The sequence below is a fragment of the Falco peregrinus genome, chromosome 2 (assembly GCF_023634155.1).
Source record: "Falco peregrinus isolate bFalPer1 chromosome 2, bFalPer1.pri, whole genome shotgun sequence".
NCBI classification, from domain to species: domain Eukaryota; kingdom Metazoa; phylum Chordata; class Aves; order Falconiformes; family Falconidae; genus Falco; species Falco peregrinus.
Window position 1 is genome coordinate 123,751,912 of NC_073722.1, and position 17,853 is coordinate 123,769,764.

At 40.1% G+C, this 17,853-nt stretch overlaps 2 protein-coding genes across 4 annotated transcripts in view; both read left to right on the forward strand.

Moving 5' to 3' along the window:
• Nucleotides 1–236: 236 nt before the first annotated feature.
• APOH (apolipoprotein H) lies at nucleotides 237–7,319 on the forward strand. The gene is made up of 8 exons (XM_005237520.3): nucleotides 237–368; nucleotides 1,525–1,701; nucleotides 2,306–2,402; nucleotides 3,798–3,874; nucleotides 4,459–4,647; nucleotides 5,273–5,452; nucleotides 5,937–6,134; nucleotides 6,928–7,319. The coding sequence occupies exons 1-8, from the start codon at nucleotides 305–307 to the stop codon at nucleotides 6,996–6,998; spliced, it is 1,053 nt and encodes a 350-aa protein (XP_005237577.1). The 5' UTR covers nucleotides 237–304; the 3' UTR covers nucleotides 6,999–7,319.
• Nucleotides 7,320–11,711: 4,392 nt separating this feature from the next.
• CEP112 (centrosomal protein 112) overlaps nucleotides 11,712–17,853 on the forward strand; it is a 171,813-nt gene continuing 165,671 nt past the window's right edge. The window contains exons 1-4 of one of the 3 annotated variants that reach the window (XM_055794990.1): nucleotides 11,712–11,867; nucleotides 13,494–13,614; nucleotides 14,564–14,754; nucleotides 15,253–15,416. In XM_055794990.1, the coding sequence (XP_055650965.1) occupies nucleotides 13,515–13,614; nucleotides 14,564–14,754; nucleotides 15,253–15,416 (455 nt within the window). In that variant the 5' untranslated portion in view covers nucleotides 11,712–11,867; nucleotides 13,494–13,514. Of the gene's footprint in view, nucleotides 11,868–13,493; nucleotides 13,615–14,563; nucleotides 14,755–15,252; nucleotides 15,417–17,853 lie in introns of those variants that run through there. The other 2 variants (XM_027786856.2, XM_027786857.2) reach the window with 2 other exon arrangements.

The window sequence follows — 17,853 nt, forward strand, 5'->3', positions numbered from 1 at the left end:
GAAGATAACACTGTTTTTTTAAAAAACATTGGTCCCAACAGGAGATGCTCCACAGAAGCAACCAGAGAGGAGAGGTTTTCAGTGGAAACCGCTATTTCAATTCCTGCATTATGTACGAATGCAACATGTGATGGTTGTTTCATCCTTTATTACAAGCAACACAAGGAATCTTTTATCTTCTGTTTACAAGGATGGGAATAAATACAAAGAGTTAATATGTAACTATCTCTTTGTGGATGCCTTTATTTTTAAGAGAAGAAACACAGGACCGAGGGTCATTTGGGAAGCTTGTGGACTGGCAGCAATGTACTCCCTGGCACTGGTTGCGTGTGTAGTTGCTGTGAGCCACTGTGCTCTTGCAGGGAAAGGTAAGTGTCTTCCACTTTCTAAGGGCAATACTACCCTGAAGTGCAAATGAGGGAAGCTGGAGAAAGCAACAGCATTTTAAAGCCTTTAGAAATTCTGGTCAAGCTTTTTGAACAGGAATTTTCTCTGAAAGCTGTTTCTCTTTTTTCCCCCTTCCATTCCTTCCTCTGTCTCTTCCTATGGTGAGGTGAGTTGTTATATACAAAAGTATAAAATGGAGCCAAACAGAAGAAATATTGACAGAAGTTGTGGAAACCAGGTTGCCTGCATGCTGAGGCACATTGCGTGTGCCAGGACTTAACCTCGCTCTGTCCCTCTGCCCAGCTCCCTGCTCGCCTCGCTCTCCCCTCCGCTGCAGGGGCTGCCTGGCACAGCTCCTGCCTTGCTTTTCTCCTCCTTTCCCCCATTCCAAGAGCTCCTGGCACTGTTCCGTGTACTCTCCCCCTCTGTTTGCCATTCATTTCTACCACATGAGCTCTGTGTCCCCCTGTTCTCCCCCCCCCAATCTCAGCAGGAACCTCTCTCCGCGTCCTTTGCAGGAGCACAGTCTGCACCCTCTGTTCCTCTCGCTGCTCCCCTCCTGTTCTCGCTCTCTGGGTGATGAGTTGTTCACACTGTCAACACATTAAAGCTGTTCTGGAATCAGAATTGTCTAACGTAAGAGTGTTTGCCCCACTGAACAGAAAAATTGGGGACAGCAGAGAAAAATAAATTTAATAATAATAAAAAAATCATCTCATTTCTGACCCCACCAAACTAGTTTAGATTAAAAATGAAATGCATTTGTTTGCTTCTAAGTCCCTCTCAACCTCTTTTGTCCACAATAATTCACCACACTTGACTCACTTTGCAGAATACCTTCATAAATCTATTCTGAAGCAAAAGTAAATTTTAGTTAAAAAAAAAGTGACAGAAAAATCTAACTGAAGCCATTGATAGAGCTGCTGAGGAGAAGGGTAAGAACGCATTTTTTTCTGGCTAATACTTGGAGCAGCCATCAGCTGCCTCGGTAAGTTACATAGCTATAGATTACAGGGGGACCGGTTAGCTCAGTGCAGGAACATTTTCTGGCTGATGATAACACAGAAACCTGTGCTTCCATTTGAGAAAACTCCCATTTTCTGCCCGATTTCTTGTAAAGCGTCTCCTTTCCTCCAGTCTGTCCCAGGCCACCAGAAGTGCTATTTGCCACAATTGATGTAAACAAAAACGTGTATGAAGTGGGTGAGGAAATAGAATATACCTGTAGGCCCGGGTTCGTCCCCAATAACGGCCAAAGGAAGTACACCTGCCTGCCAACTGGCAAGTGGCCTCTCAATACGCTGCTCTGCCTACGTAAGTAAAACAAAGTAAATCCTACTCCTAGATTTTATGCCATGCACTGATCTGAAAAGGATATTTTACAGTCCACGTGAGGAATCTGATGTATTTAAACTGATATACTCCTGTTCTCCAGTTGTTCTTCCCTTACTTGCTGGGAGACAACTGGGTGTGGGGTCGAAGAGGGGCAAGTGGCGGGGGAAGGATCTTCCCATACATATCCTACGCTTCCCTTAAGCTGCTGCTCCCAGGTGGTGATGGACATAGGACCCAGACAAGGTAAATCTTAATTTGACTCAGACCAGCAGTGCTTATACTCTAATGACGTACACTGCTACATAACACCTGCATTTACTGTATCCTTCATTGTTCATTTTTATCATGCCATTGCATAGAAGTTATTTTCCTCAGAAAATCGAATGTTAAAAATTATTTAATCACGAAAACTCTGAAACCACTATGTTTTAAGAGAAATGCAGAATAGCTAATTTATGAAGCATGGTACATGACAGTGGAGAAATGTGAAAGACACCAGGACTCCTTTATGATCAACTTGTTTCCATTATCCTAGCTTCATGCCTTATGAAATAATACTAGTTTTTAAAATCTTAATTAACAGCAAAGAGATGTCCCAGTCCTGGACCCTTGCAGCACGGAAAAATGGATTTTCTAGACCTCCGCTATCAGAGTTCTATAAGTTTTTCATGTGACCCAGGGTAAGTGTTCCCTTCCTCATGCTGTTTAATAAAAAGCCTAAATCACGTATTACATTCCACTATCTCCTGCTGCAGTATAGCAAGCCACAAAACTGAGAAAACTGCACATAAAAACCCACTTCCACTTCAGAATCTTAAAACCAAAAAAAAAACCCCAACCCCCCCCACGAATATCTGATGATCCTCCTCTTTTCAGGCTTGGCTATGACATCCTGGAGCTTTGCTGCTCCAAAGCAATGTCTTACAGATGTGGAAACTGTCAAAATATCCGAGATTTTATTCAAAGATTTATTCTGGACTGCTTTCCCCAGCTTTTTAAATCCTCTTATTACATCACAAGATGAAATCCTACAGCAGAGAGAAGATAATCTCTATCTAAGTTGTTATGCTGTTCGGCACTAGAGACTAAAAATTTTGTTTCTATGCCTCTCCAAGCTCAATAAATGAAAACACGACATAAATCCTAATTTGGCCCCAGGAGCAAATGCACTTTTACTCAAGGTTGCTTGCTAGCTTTAGATAGAGATAAGGATGCACTTAAAGAAAAATAGTTATGGCAAACGCAGGGAAATATTTGATAGTAGCATGCAGTTAATTTTACTTGGGTAATTAATGAATAAACAGCGCTTAGCTGGGAAGATCACAGACAGAGCCTAGAGTTTACTGAGAAGTGTCAACAACCTCAACTTCCTCCTCCTCCTGCTCCTGCAAAACAGAAGCAAGATAAGGAATAAATAAATTCAGCTGTGACATCAAATGTAGCAATGGGACTTGATTTAATTTTGCTAATTGTAGCTTACTGTTTTTCAGCTGAGTGATAGGGAAATGATAGATATTTGATAAATATTTTTTTAAAACTCAGACTAAGTACTAATAATATAAGTATGGAGGATAGGAGAGAAGCATTTAGAGTGCATATGGAAATTAAATTGGGCTATCTGGCATGAAAATAAAATAATGCATCTCAGTGACTTTAGTTCTTAAGTGCTGAGCTCTTTGCAATTGTTTGATCCCAATTGTCATAATTAGCTAGGAGCTCCTCCCAAGAAACCATAACATTTACATTGGCAAGCACAGATCAGTGTTCACTACTTACATATATTCACAGTATTAATCAGTTGTAAAAATTAATATGCAAGCTAGGATATATAGTTGAAACAGCAAAACATATTGTATCAAGCCTTTTGTCTGGATACTTGGAACACTCAAAGACTAACATTTTTCGTATTTGAACCTAAACTTCCTTTGAGGTCAGTAAGTGCTAGAACTAGAGAATGATTTCAGAACTGGACTCTTAAGTGCGTTTATGAGAAATGATAATCTTTCTTGCAAAGAAAATTGGATTCTTCTCCATGTTCATTAAGCTTTCTCATAAGCAGGTGTTTTTGTTTTCAGTTACAACCTTGTTGGGACAAGAACGAGCCAATGCATGGCAGATGGAAAGTGGAGTGGAACTTTTCCACAGTGTGAACGTACGTGTTTAAATACTAAAGAAACAGTCTATCCTTACTCTTATAAAGAAAGATTCCTTTACATTGCTCAGAATTACATGTATTCTTATTCAGAGGCTTCCTATAGTGCCGTGCAAAAAATGATTAGGAGAAATCAAGAAGAACCCTCTAGGTTTTGTTTTAGATGTACGGATTCTAGTTTCAGAAAAACACAGTTTAAAGGTCTGTACAAAAGGCCAGGATCAGGGATGCTATTTACAGCTGAAGGTAAGGTGCTTATCCACTCACATTCATTCTCCCTGTGTACAAAAAGAGGATATTGTTGTGCCTTTGCAACTGTTTTACATGTTTTTGCTATAACCTGTCCTGCATAAACACTACTGAAAAAACAATATACTGCATAATACTGTCTGCAAAATATAGCAAAAATAATGAATTACATACTCTAAGGCTCCTGATACTTTTAATTTGAAATTTTTGGTTTGTTAGCTACACTTCCATAACGGGTGGTGTGGATTAATTTGGTTATAAGCATGTTGCTCCCGTGATTCTAGTAGCAATTTGATATTTAAGCTTTAATTTCTACAAATGCTACGCTTTTCTAGCGGTGACTTGTGCACCTCCCTCGCTTCCTGAATTTGGAGTCCTTTCTTACCGTCGCTTAAAACCTGGAAATATTTCACATTTCCTGGACACAATTATTTTTGAATGTGTACCTCCTCTTGCACTTATTGGGAATGAGACAGCTACTTGCATGGCCAATGGCAACTGGAGCAGCATTCCAGAATGCAAGGGTAAGTTACTTACTTTTATAAACACCTAAAAATATTCCCTAGAATTATATATATTAAACTATATGCACAACCTTAATAATATATATATATATTTTTACAATTGTTACTGCAAGCATACAGTAGAATTATTCTGAAAGTCAGACTCGTGCATGCAAGGTGATTGCTAAGAAGATTGCACTCAACATGGGATTGACGAAATATTTGCTGCAGGTATAAAGGTTATATAAACAAAACCTGCTAAATGTAGCTCACAGCGGGGAATCATAGCCTGGCCTCCAGAGCGCAGCAAGTATTTTATTCTGCTAAGTGCTAGGATTAATCTAAGAAGTAGAAAACTTTACCTTTAGTCCTAAGAACTTCACTGGTTTCACTGAAACGATGCCAGATTTAAGTAGGTTTTGGATATGACCATGGACTGCAATAGATATGTATTTAAAAACAAATAATGTTTATTTATTGTGGTGTTTTAAACTGTCTTTCTTCTGGCTGTGTTTCCCTGTGCCCAAGGCTCAAATGAACCACCACAGAAGTTTCACATATTTTTTGAAGTATACAGCGTGTCTTTTAGAACCACAACATTGCTAAAGCTTTGGTTGTTGTTTTTTTTATTATTTTTGTACCACAGTTGTCACATGCCCCACTCCAACAGGAATAGAAAATGGATTCATAGAGTTTGCTGTTCGTAGAACATACCACTATAATGAAAGTGTCAGCTTTGGCTGCCAGTCCAGCTATGTGCTGGATGGACCTAAGCATTCCCGCTGTGAAAAGGATGGAAACTGGTCCACAAAGCCAACCTGTAAAGGTATACACACACTGTCGGTTAGAAACCACGTATCAAACTGACTTTTCCTAAAACACCACTGCTCTGATTTTAGTGAGCTGTTACTTCTTTGTGCAAGAGCTGTCCTCAAAAGAAAACCAAAATAGCAATTTCAAGGCCCTGATAATCTAAGACCACTCCCAACACTGTACGTTGTATGATGTATCTGAATTGACTTCAGTAATCAGCCATGTAAATTTGTCTATCTCCTCTCCTCTTCTTATTTAATAATAATCAGAAATTTTACTAAGGCTGGATTTTCACCGGAAACTTTAGACCCTATACTTAGGGGTCTGAAATTCTTCAGCATTGTAACACCAGCAGAAGTACTATGTATGTGTGGGACACATTATTTTTCATTCCCAAATGTCACTTGTACAGATTTCTGACAGGCTCCAATCTACCCACTTATCAAAATAGAGTCCTAATTATCCTTACATGTTGCTTATAACTGGATTTTTTATAGGACCATGTAAAATACCAGTTAAGAAAGCTGTAGTATTATACAACGGCGAGAAGAAAAGAGTTCAGAATGATCTTAAGGAAGGCATTCAGCATGGTGAAACTATATCCTTCTTCTGCAAGAATAAAGAAAAATCCTGTGCCTATACTGTAGCTGTTCCATGTGTGGATGGCAACCTTACTCTCCCTGCCTGTTTCAAAGGTACAAGCTAGGCTAATCAGAAAACAGCTTGTGTGAGTGGAATGACAAGTACTTTAGCGTGAGAGGAAAAGTCATAATTGATCTTCAAGTACTATTTGACTGGCCAATTCATCTGCCTTGTACTAAAGTTACTGGGTATTAAGGAAGAAATGGCCTGAGAGAAGGAGAGAATGTACCCCAAGACTTTTAGATACATCAGAGCCCTACTTTAATTCCTGTTCTGTTCTTAGAAGGTGTTATTTAGAGGTCTAGCCCCCCCCAAAAAAGGCCATATGTAAAGTATTCTGGAATTTCATGAATCCTTGGGTCAACATCTTCTCTAGAGAAGGTATAGAGCCTGAATGCTGCTGCAGCCTTCAGAACCTGATGTATTCACTTCTATTCTGGTGAATTATTCCCGCATTATGCTGATAGGTGACACACTGGTCTGACTTTAGAGAGTTAACAAGCAGCTGATAGCTATAGTGAGGAATTGGTGCTGGACGAACTGGTTCACAGGCACACAGGATATCAGAATAAATACTAAAGTTGGTTAGGAAGAGGAAATGCTTTGCATTTATCATAATATTCTCATTTGTAAGTGATGGAAAAAACACAGCCTATGCATGATGAAAACATCTTCGTATTTGGCTTGGCTTCTGTGTTTATAGCTTAGCTTTCATTAAAATAGGGTATTTCTTCTAGTGGTTTTACTATGATGTGAAGAGTGAGTGCTCACCTAACAGGGTCCATGAGACATACTGTTTTAGCTATCACATTTCAAGAATTTAACCCAAGTTCTTGTTTTCAACAGAACGTGGCTTTTTCTCATCTCTTGTGAAGAAGGACCCATCAGACATGAAACCATGTGAAGACCAAGAATGAATCAGAGAAATAATTCAGTACAAAATTTCTGCCTTACTGAAGCAAAACGTTACATATAAGAGAGGAAAATTGTGAGTGTAAATTTCCAGGCGAACTCTGGACTCTGGGAATGCAGTCTCAGCTGTTTTCCCTACTGCCATCCCTACCAGGCTGTTTCACAAGCTATGACACATTATTTCAGCCGTTAACTTACATCCTTTTTTGTCTGCTTTCTTCAAAATCCCTGCAATACAGCTTCTCTTTCCATATTTCCGACATCTATGCAACTACAAATGACTTTCTCAATAGCAGTCCCTTTACAATAAAGTAATTTTCAGCCAACAGCGTGCTCTTATTTAATATTACCTAATCATCAATCAGATCCTTCAGCTCTTAAGTGATTTACACAGAAAGGCCTTAGTCATTGGTAATTAGCTGGGTTCTGATTCCATTACTGCTCCCCTGCGACAGGGGGTAGACCTTAAATTGTAGAGAGACAGAGGGTCATCAGCCTGGGATTTTCCCAGATTCATGTAAGTAGGAAGATCAAGGTTTCCAAGTGAGTTTAGAAGCCAAGTGTCCAACCATGGTTTAAATATCAATAGCACCAGATAAAGGGTTCTTTTTGCACTTTTTAAAAAAAAATTGCTCAAGTTAGTAAGACTGTTTATGTTTTTGAGACTCTAACTTCACCTGAAACTGTTGCTTTAAACAACTGTTAATTTTTACCACTGTTTCAATATTACACAATGTAACTGACTCCTTTTTCTTTTTAATTGCACATCACTGGGCAATAGTAATCATTACGTAGCTTTGAAGAAAACTGTATTTTTAATTTGATTTATGATACACATAGTTCACTGATATGATCCAGTCTGGCAAGTTTTGTGCTTACATCTGTATGCTATTCAGGAAAAATAATTATAACTTCAACATACTAGAAAGTGAGACAGAAATATTTGTTGTACACTTACAGTAAATTGTCATGAGTCATATGCGGCTCCCCCTGAAGTATAAAAGCCTTCTCTCTGATTAACAGCAGAAGCTACACAGTAAGCAAGCTACTGTAGACCTTTTTAAAAGAACCATTTAACATTAAGATCAAACTACTTACACGATGCTACAGCCACCATTAAAAAACACTCAACATATTCTAATTATCTTTTTTTTTGAAGGCTGCACATTAATATTTTAATAGTATGACTGATATAATTTGTTCTTATATTTCCTCTTTTTAAGGAGAGATTGAGGCAGCCATTATTAAGTATTTAATACTTTGTACTCATCAGCAATTTAATTCTCTAATGTAGAGAGAGACCAATTCACGGTAGCAGCTGAAAAGAGTATTTTGTTGGTACAACGTGTACGGTGTTTTGGTTCCTAACATGTTTAAGTGGGATCCTTGAATGACGTTGACTTACAGGCCAAGATATGTGTAACTAGTCTAGATCAGCTGGCAGGAACCTATCTGTTTGGAAATCTAGTCTAAATGTTGTGTGGATACATGTCTGGGATCAGGATGTTCAGGATAGTAGCTGAGATACCACACACAGTTTAATATTAACTTGTCTTTCACAGCAAAACACTGTGAAGTTGGTGTAAGTAAAGTTAGCACTCACTGCCAAAGAAATGCTGCTTCTCCCTGAAATGATTTGTATTTTGCACAAAAACAGATGCCCCAGGAACATTAGATTTTTCTAAGCAAATTTTCCCAGTTCTAATTACCCATCCAGCAGGATAACAACTGATCGTGTCAGCTGGCCCTGCTTCCTAGCTGGGTATGCAGTATTTGAATACTTGAAAGAACCACCCTTAGGAGCCAATGTTCATACGTGGAATATATTATCTAGTCTCCTGAAGCAGTAAGAGAGAGAAAAAAATCTGTGACCTGATGAGTCTTTGAAGTAGTGAGGTGTTTGTGAATCACAACTTTTCAGACATGAAAGGTTTGCTTAGAAGGTCTGAAAAATGTATTGCAACTAGAGGTATTCCAAATGCTGCTGTGAGGGAGTGAAACCTGCTTTTTTTTTTACATTTTTTTAAGATGTTTGAAATAATGCCTTAAGCTGTGCTCATGTTACTTGTGGCAAACTGCTGAGACAGTTGCAGAGATAAGAGAACATGGTAAAACGAGATGAAGAAAAAAAGTACTGAATGTGTTTTACTTAAATGAACATATTTTTACAATTCAAACTGTGAATTTCTTCTGTATTCTGGTTGGGATATCTATGTGCTCTCTAACGGTGTATCTATAGTGATTTCCTCAGGAGGGCCAGTGCACATCAGTACTCATCATGTCCAGGCTGCAGCTTTGGCTGGAGACAAGACCTCAGTCATTTCTTGAATCTTTAGTTTCTCTTCCTTTTTTGGATAGAAGTTGTGCAACTGCCAAATCAATGCAGGTAGGCCTCAACCCCTCTGGCCAGCCTGCTCTGCATTGGTAAGCAGACCCAGAAACTGGATCTATTCCCTCAGGGAATTTCTCCTGGAGTACTGGTTCCAGTTTCACTGGTTCCGCTCTGATTCATGTTCTTTTTTACCATATACCAGAAAATCCAGTTTTTTGAAGTATTTTGTGATGAGCATTGCAGAGATACATTCAAAACTGAAGGCAATATGCAGATACGAATCAATGAACAACAACATACAAAAAAGTTGGCTTAGAAATTGCAACTCTTTTCAGATGTCAAAAAGGAGATTTGCAAAGCTGGACAGAAATGCAAACCTCCCATTGCATCACCGGTCCAATAGGCTGATGTGTTCCTCTTGAAAAACCTGCCTGGAAGGAGTCACGTTGTTAAACCTGTACAGCCTTCGATATTCTACTAAAAAACTCTTGTCTGTCTCCTGTGATTTGGACAATCTTGGACACATTGATTTCATAATGATTAGAAAATTCCCATGACACATCTGCGTAACTGAAGTGGTGATTCAGAGGTGAAAAGTTCAGCACATTCAGTTGTTTGAGCAAGTCAGCCACCCAGTAGTCTTGCTGTGCTGCAAGAACGTACCACTCTTTTAAAACAGATTAAAAGTAGGCATATATTAAAAAAAATAAATAATGAAATGACAGTTGTTCTAAATTTGAAATTTAAAGATAATAAATAAACTTTGTAATCTACTCATGAGGTTCTACCATGGATTAAATACTCCACCACTGATTTCTGCTCTGCTTCTAAGCAACCAGTGTAGCTGTCATAGCCATCACTGAATGAGCCCTAACGCAGAATCATTCCTGCTGAAGATGAGCTAAGAAATCAAAGAAATCAAAGAAAACAGCCAATTTTCTACCATAAATTTAAGAAATTGTTTGATGTATATGTGCATGTGAATCAAGCTTAGAAGAGCTGAAGAGTTTAATCCTTTGAGATAAAAGCATTTTAGATGCTATATACACAGGCTGATGACAGATTTTCGGGAAATAAATGAATCGGAGGTCAGATGTTTTATTTGGGATCACACATACACACAAACATTTCATTGACTGAGGAAGAGACTGAAGAGCTGAAAGGACTAGGAGATTTCTCCAATTATTTTAGATTAATTGATGGTTTTCCTGACATGGCCACAAAACAAGTGTAACCTATGTCTTTTGTGTAGAAACGTCAGGCATGGACTTTCAAATTTTTCTATTCCCCAACACCCTCTCATATGCTCCATCCTTGGGATAGGAGACAAACCATCAATGAAACATGGGCAATATTGAGCATATCAAATGTTTTAATGTGAACTCAAAATCACTGTTTTATCTACAAGGATATACTAGAATAAGTTTTACCTAGAAATAACCAGAAACTGTGGATAACATTTGCTGTGATTATTCAGCCTGTACCCACAATTTCAGTAGATAAAATTTCATTTTATCCGCTCATGTTTCTGGCACCCACTCTGGAGCTACAAAAACATTGCCCAGACTCAAAAGCTGCTTCTGATTTACTAACCTTTAATTTTGGACTGGCAAATATTTTTCACCAAGCTTTGAGTGGAAGCACTTTTATCCCCAGATATTGATCATAATGGAGATATAACAATAGATACAGCTGATCTCCAGTTAGCAGCAATTAAACCAAAGAAACACATCCCAAACAACCCGGAGTCATCTCCCACTGCTGCTGCACCCTCATGCTTCCAGCCCAGGCCCTATCCCCACGTAACGCCAACCAGAACCAATATTATATTTGTGGCATCCCCCATTTCTCCCTTGGTGCCCCCTCAGGCTCTGCTGGGCCCTCCCGAGGTTTGTAATGCCTATGTGTGACTGAGTGTATAAATAAACATTTATCTATGTGCATGTATGTATTTTGGAAGGGAAGAGCGTTGGGTGTAGCGATGATTGTGCTGTTTGGTGTGGTGGGCCCAGCTGGGACAGCTGCTGCTGACTGTGCACCAGGTGACATTAATCACTTTGGTAATTAATAATAGCAGGCAGCGACCGCGTCTCTGCGGTGTCACAGAACCATCCCCAATGCACCGTTTTACTCTCTCAAGCCCACGAGTTTTTTCAGTACTGGCTGACGGGCACACGCCGCTCAAGCTCTGCCGGCCCTGCCTCAGGGCTCTCCTCAGCGGCAGCGCCAGGGTGGGCGGCCACGTCAAGCCTCCCGCCGCCTCAGGGTGGGCGGCCGCCTCAGTCAGGCCTCCGGCCGCCTCAGGCCTCCCGCCGCCGGGCTGTGGCCGGCCGCGTCGCCTGGCAACCGGAGGGCGGCCCGCGGAAACGGAAACGCGCGGGGCCGGCCGCCGGCGGGGGCCGCCGGGAGCGGGGGTGGGGTCGGTTTAAACGGTTTGGCCGCTCGGCCGGGCCGGCGGGTTGGAGCCCCCCCTCAGCGGGGAATAGGCCGGCCCGGCCGTCTTTACCACGCGGAGCCAGGCCTGGGCGCTGCGGAGAGCGAGGTAACGGCGGCGGCGTGTCCCGGCGGAGCGGGGCCGGGGGAGTCTCGCCCAGGGGTGCCCGGCGGGGGCTTGGGGGCGGCTTGTGGCATGGCGGGGGCCGGGTGTTTCGCTGAGCGCGGCCCCAGCAAGCGGCCTGGTCGGGCAGCTGAGGGAAGGGAAGCAGGAAAACGCTTGTTCCGGCCCGGCGGGGGGGCTGGAGGTGTTGCGGGGCCAGGCCCGGCGCTGCGGCAGCCCCCCGCCGTGTGCGGCTGCAGGTGGCCGAGAGACGCTGGTGGCGAGCTGGGGTACAGGGAAGGTGCGGGGCCCAGCTGGGAACCTACTGACAGGTGACCTCGGGTAAGGGGCTCTTGTTGGGCTGTCTTTGCAATGCTCCTTCGTTAAAACCCAATTCTGACAACGTTTGCTTGCTCTATTACTTTTAACTTACTTATTTGCTTATGTTTATGTGTATTTATTTTAACAGGTTTATTTGCTGTTCTCCATCCTTTTTTCCCCTCCTAAAAGATAAGATACTAAGTCTAAGGGAGAAAAACTTAGGAATGCAGCTATGATGCAAATGCCTTTAGGTGTTTTATACAAATTGTGTGTAATTGAACACTTGTGTGGTTGACTTTTCATTTTCAAATCTCAGCAAACCCATTTTTGAAATACGCTGAACATCTGTTGTTTGTGAAGAATCATCTTACGGTGTTTATTTAAACATAATAAAGTACTTAGTTTTGTTTTGCATATAGTTCCAAAGTATGTCTTTGCATGGCATAAGGTGAACAGAGACTAATGTATAGAATCATAGAATCATTTAGGTTGGAAAAGACCTTTAAGACCATCAAGTCCAACCATTAACCCAGCACTGCCAAGCCCACCGCTGACCCATGTCCCCAAGCACCACATCCAGGTGTTTTTTTAAATACCGCCAGGGATGGTGATTCCACCACCTCCCTGGACAGATGTTCCAATGCCTCACCACCCTTTTGGTGAATAAATTTTTCCTCATATCCAATCTAAACCTCCCCTGGTGCAACTTGGGGCTGTTTGCTCTTGTCCTGTCACTTCTTACTTGGGAGAAGAGATTGCCCCTCACCTTGCTGCAACCTCTTTTCAGGTAGTTGTGGAGAGATAAGGTTTCCCCCCTGAGCGGCCTCCTCTCCAGACTAAACCCATGCCCCCCCCAGTTCCCTCAGCTGCTCCTCACCAGACTTGTGCTCCAGCCCCTTCAGCAGCTGTGTTTCCCTTCTCTGGACATGCTCCAGCACCTCAATGCCCTTGAAGTGAGGGGCCTGAAACTGACCGTAGTGTTTGAGGTGCAGCCTCACCAGTGCTGAGTACCAGGGGATGATCATTGCCCTGGTCCTGCTGACAACACTGTTTTGGACAGAAGCCAGGATGCTGCTGGCCTTCTTGGCTACCTGGGCAAGCTGCTGACCCGTGTTCAGCCGGGTGACATCCAGCACCCCCAGGTCCTTTTTGGCCGGCCAGCTTTCTAGCTGTTGTTCCCCGAGCCTGTGGGGTTGCTGGGACCCAAGGGCAGGACCTAAGCACTGAGCCTTGTTCAAGCTCATACAACTGGCTTTGGCAGTAGTATAGTGGTGTTTGATCTTTTGTACTTAAATGTGAATAATTTTGCAGGTTACCTTGTGTTCTTTCAAAATGAATGGTGAAGAGGAAGTCTGGGAAAAACTAGATGCAGAATTTGATCACTGTGTTGTGGATATAAAGCCTCATGTTCTAAAACTACAGTGTAGGTCAGGTAAATATGTTAACGTGCATGTAAAGAAACACTAATAACAAAATCTACTGATAATTATCATGTGTATTTATATCACTTTATTTAACCATACACTTAATTTTACAAGGCACTGTTTTGATGGGGAGTTTGTACAACATCTGAAGGTGGATTTTTTTTATGTAGCTACTGCTATTGTTTGAGCTTATCTGTCTTACCTTCGTGATGTAAATGTACTTTTGCATAAATACATTAATGTCTTTTTTTTACAAAAACAAATCCAGTAGAAGCTAAAAGCTTTTAAAGGACATTGTTTTTGAGACTGCATTTACAAAATTGCAAATTTTTTCAGAGATAAAGTTTTTAAAATTTGGCTTAGGAATGCATAATAATAGAAACATCAATTGATGATGTTTTGTAAATCTAATGATTAGAACAAACTGGTTATTATTAAGGACATGAACTCTGCAAATTAAGACCTTGTTTTAGAAATATTCAATCAAATGAGTAATTTTATCATGTGGTAGAAAAGCTTGTGTATATAGTGTTTTTTTAAATGAATGAAGATTTATTGTGTGTTTAAAACATTAATGCTCATGCAAGCTTTATGTTATAGTCAGTGGCAGCTCTTGCAGTGAGTTTAGAATTCCTGGTGTTGTATGAGTTCTGTACTTACTAGAGATTGATTCCAAAACATGCTGTTCCTAGAAGACATGTAAACTTCTGGAAAACAGGAATTTATGGAAAATACTTCTGGATGATGTAAATATGAACTATTATTAAAGACTTATTTTTGATCTAGGTGTTCAACCATTTTTGCCCTTTGGTTCATACATTTGGGTTTTTTGTTTTGCTTTAAACTTTTGGATGGAAGGGAAACATCTACAAGATCAGTGACCAGTAATGGCTTCTGTTATCTGTGTGTTGATTTGCTCTGAAAATGTATAGTGATTATATATATCTATATTTTTAGAACGACAAAGGTGTGCACTGTGGATTAAAAAGCTATGCGAACCCTCAGGAGCAGGCACAGGAGTGGCGGGAAGGAAGAATAGAAACCTATATGCAAAACTTTTGCTCCACATGCTAAAGCGAGGTGTGCTGGAAGGTCCTTTTACACATAAACCAGAACCAGGGATACTGAAGACTTTACCTTCATACATGGTGGGTGTAACTTCTTTATAAGACAGACTTGCAGTAAAAGACTCTAGAGGATGTACTTTGTCTTAATCAGCAGATAGTTCTTGTGAAAGAAAAAACCCACTTAAATGAGGTGGTTTTGTAGCCTGAGGTGACTATTGCAGTCTACCTTTCTATGAGAGAAAAGATATTGATATTTCACACAGATATTGTTAAGCTTGTAGTTTGTTTTCTGAAGATGTGATTATACTGTGGCAGTCATTGGCATCAGCTTTAGTGAGGTAACAGTCCTAATTTATGCTAAAATTACCCATACTCAAACAAGTAGAGTACTGGAAAACACTTAGACCATTGCCTGTTGTAGTAGTTTCCATGGGTTGGGAAGGTAATATTTGCATATCTCACTGACTTAATTGGAAAAGGAATTTTTATACTGCAAATATTCCTGCAAGAAATTACGGAACAGTGTAAAGAATATGTTTGTGTAACTATAGTGTTGATTTTACATTTTTTAAATTATAGTCAATTTATTGTGATGAAGCAAATACAAGAGTTCGGAGTAGTAGCCCAGACTGCTTACCTGACTGGGTAGTGGGAGAACTAAGAAACAGTGAATCTAAGCAGGAAGAATCATGGAAGGTATCATCTAAAGAGGAATTACCTTTAGCAACGCCACTTACATATGGGTAAGATTCCTGCATTTGCTTTAATCAATATTTATTCATATTTAATAGATGTTTGATATGATAAGCTCTGTCTGTTTCAATTTGTATGTATGAATTTGTCACGCTGCCTCTGGGACTCAGCTTAAATATGGTGTTTGTGCTTTATATACAGAGACTCTGATAATAGCTTCTAATTTATGATAACTTTTATGCTTTTCTGTTATTACGTTCCTCTGTTATGTCTTCTTCTCTGGCTTCTGTAAGTCTTCTTCTGTGTCCCATAGCTCTATCCTCTTTCCCTTCATCTTGTTCTTCCCCTTTCAGTTACAGACACTTAGCATGGAGGATCAAAAAGGCCTAATAGTTTGAGAAATTTAGCAGCCGCTGAAGAGAGGGCTTTACAGTGATTTGGGCTGATGGTTACCATGGGGTACATGTGACTTGCACAAACAGCCTTTCTACAGATGTAGGAATAGTCAAAGTCCACTTTTTTTGCACCACTAGTTGTCTTCATGCTCTGTGTAGACTTCAAATGTAGATAATAGCTATCGTTCTAATATTCTAAATATCTGTCAAATAAGCTGGTACTCTGGTTATGTTTTTGAGACCTCAGATACTACGGTGGAAAAGCACAGTGGTCTCAAGGCAAGAGACAGAATTCATACAGAATTATCTAACTGGGAGTGGGAAGCCCAGACAAATGTGGACAGGCAGTAAGGAAGAAATGATGTGGTAAAAGACTGCAGAGATGCAGAAGACTCTCAGGCCAGATTTTTCTTAAATTAGATAAAAATAGTTGCTGTCCCCTTGGAGTTCTTGTACAGTCCTGTTTTCTGCATGTTGATGTATGAAAACTGGAAAGTGGTATTAACTAATGAAGCTGAGGTGGATTAATCTTCACTATTTCTGTACAGTTCAAAATATAAGGAATGTACAGTAAGCAAGTGACAAAAAATGTGGGGAGCATAGATTTATAATATTAAATTTAAAAGTTATAAGGTCCTAATGGTAAAAGGAGCTTTTATATAAAATAGTTTTAAATTATTTTTTCTGTGGAGGATAGAAATATAAGCAGGCATACAGATGGTAGATTTCAAGGATGTTCTATCGTTGTTGCTCACAGCTCTTTTAGAGGAAACAGAATAGTGGCTCCCTGCAGATAGGCAAGTTTTGCTGTTCTGTGACAAAGGAAGAAAAATTAGATGCATACAAAGAAAGAGGAATTTGATCCATCTTTTTGTGAGCATGTTACTTCTTATTAAACACTTACCTGTTTGTCTTACGGCTTTATGAAATAGCAAGATTTCTTCGTATTTCCTTTGAATCTTGGATTACAGAAGGTCAGACTGGACCAGATATACTTGTGAGAGCTGCAGCCTGTGGGTTACTCTGCTGTTTTGTTTTGTTCTCTTGTGTGGGGAAGATTGTTTGCAATGACTCCATCCTTGTTTGAACAATCTCTGAGTTTGATTTAAAATCTTTTGATTTATATCATGCTGTCCACTACAGACATGCTTTGTTGGTGACTAGCACCCCCTATGCCTAGATCGGGCGTTTGTCATTTGGGTAACGCAAAATTTTCAGTATTCCTCATTTGCAGCTGTACAGCAGAATCCTGAATATCTGCAGCTGCACCTTGTTAAGGCAATCCACCAGACAGTCTCTTTTGGTATGTTTGCAGGAGCCAGTAAACTTAAGCTGCATCGTTGGTTCCAATCCATTGGGTATATAGAGCTGTTTACAGAGCAGGTAGGGGAATGAAATGTATCAGATTAAGGCTTGTTTTCCTCTTGGCTTAGAAAAATGTTGCTGCATTATTGATAGTGTGCCAAGCTGGTTGGTTGGACACTGTTGAAAATCACAAGCTTTTTTTCCTGTCCTGTTTTGTGGGAATCTTGGGTAAATTTCAGTTCAGTTTACATTCTGAAGTATTTTCTTTCTTGTTTTTCTTATACAGTGCAATTTTGTGCTGATTATCAATATCTGTGTTCTTATTTTTTTTAATGTGGCTGCATTAAAGAATTCATGGATGGAATTACCTCTTGTTTGCTTGTTTTGAGGTTTAGTTAATGTTTAAACTCTCTGAAATCTTTGGTGAAAAAAGCAGTCTTAGAGGTAGAGTGTGAATATTATTCAAAAATCAGTAGGTGCTGTACAAGAGGAAGTGTGTGTTTGCTCTACTTCTATATGAAACTTCTGGTTTAGTTTCATTCCATTATAAATATGCTCACAGGTTTTGTTTCAGAAGTCTAATGCTCTTCTTATGTGTTTGCTTATATTTTTCATAAATGGTTATCATTAGCTGGTTTTTTTTTATATTTTATTTTTAGGTACACTGATGTTTATGCTATATATCACAGTGCAGAGTCCCACATTTTTTAACTTCTCAGTGATTTGAATAGATGACAGATAGGCACTCTTGCAAGTTACATCACATTGATATCGAGTATCATGAAAC

Coding starts and splice junctions, on each gene's coding strand:
- APOH (XM_005237520.3), top strand. CDS start 305: ATGTACTCCCTGGCACTGGTTGCGTGTGTAGTTGCTGTGAGCCACTGT. Junction 1,702..2,305: donor CAATACGCTGCTCTGCCTAC/GTAAGTAAAACA, acceptor CTTAATTAACAG/CAAAGAGATGTCCCAGTCCT. Junction 2,403..3,797: donor AGTTTTTCATGTGACCCAGG/GTAAGTGTTCCC, acceptor TTTTGTTTTCAG/TTACAACCTTGTTGGGACAA.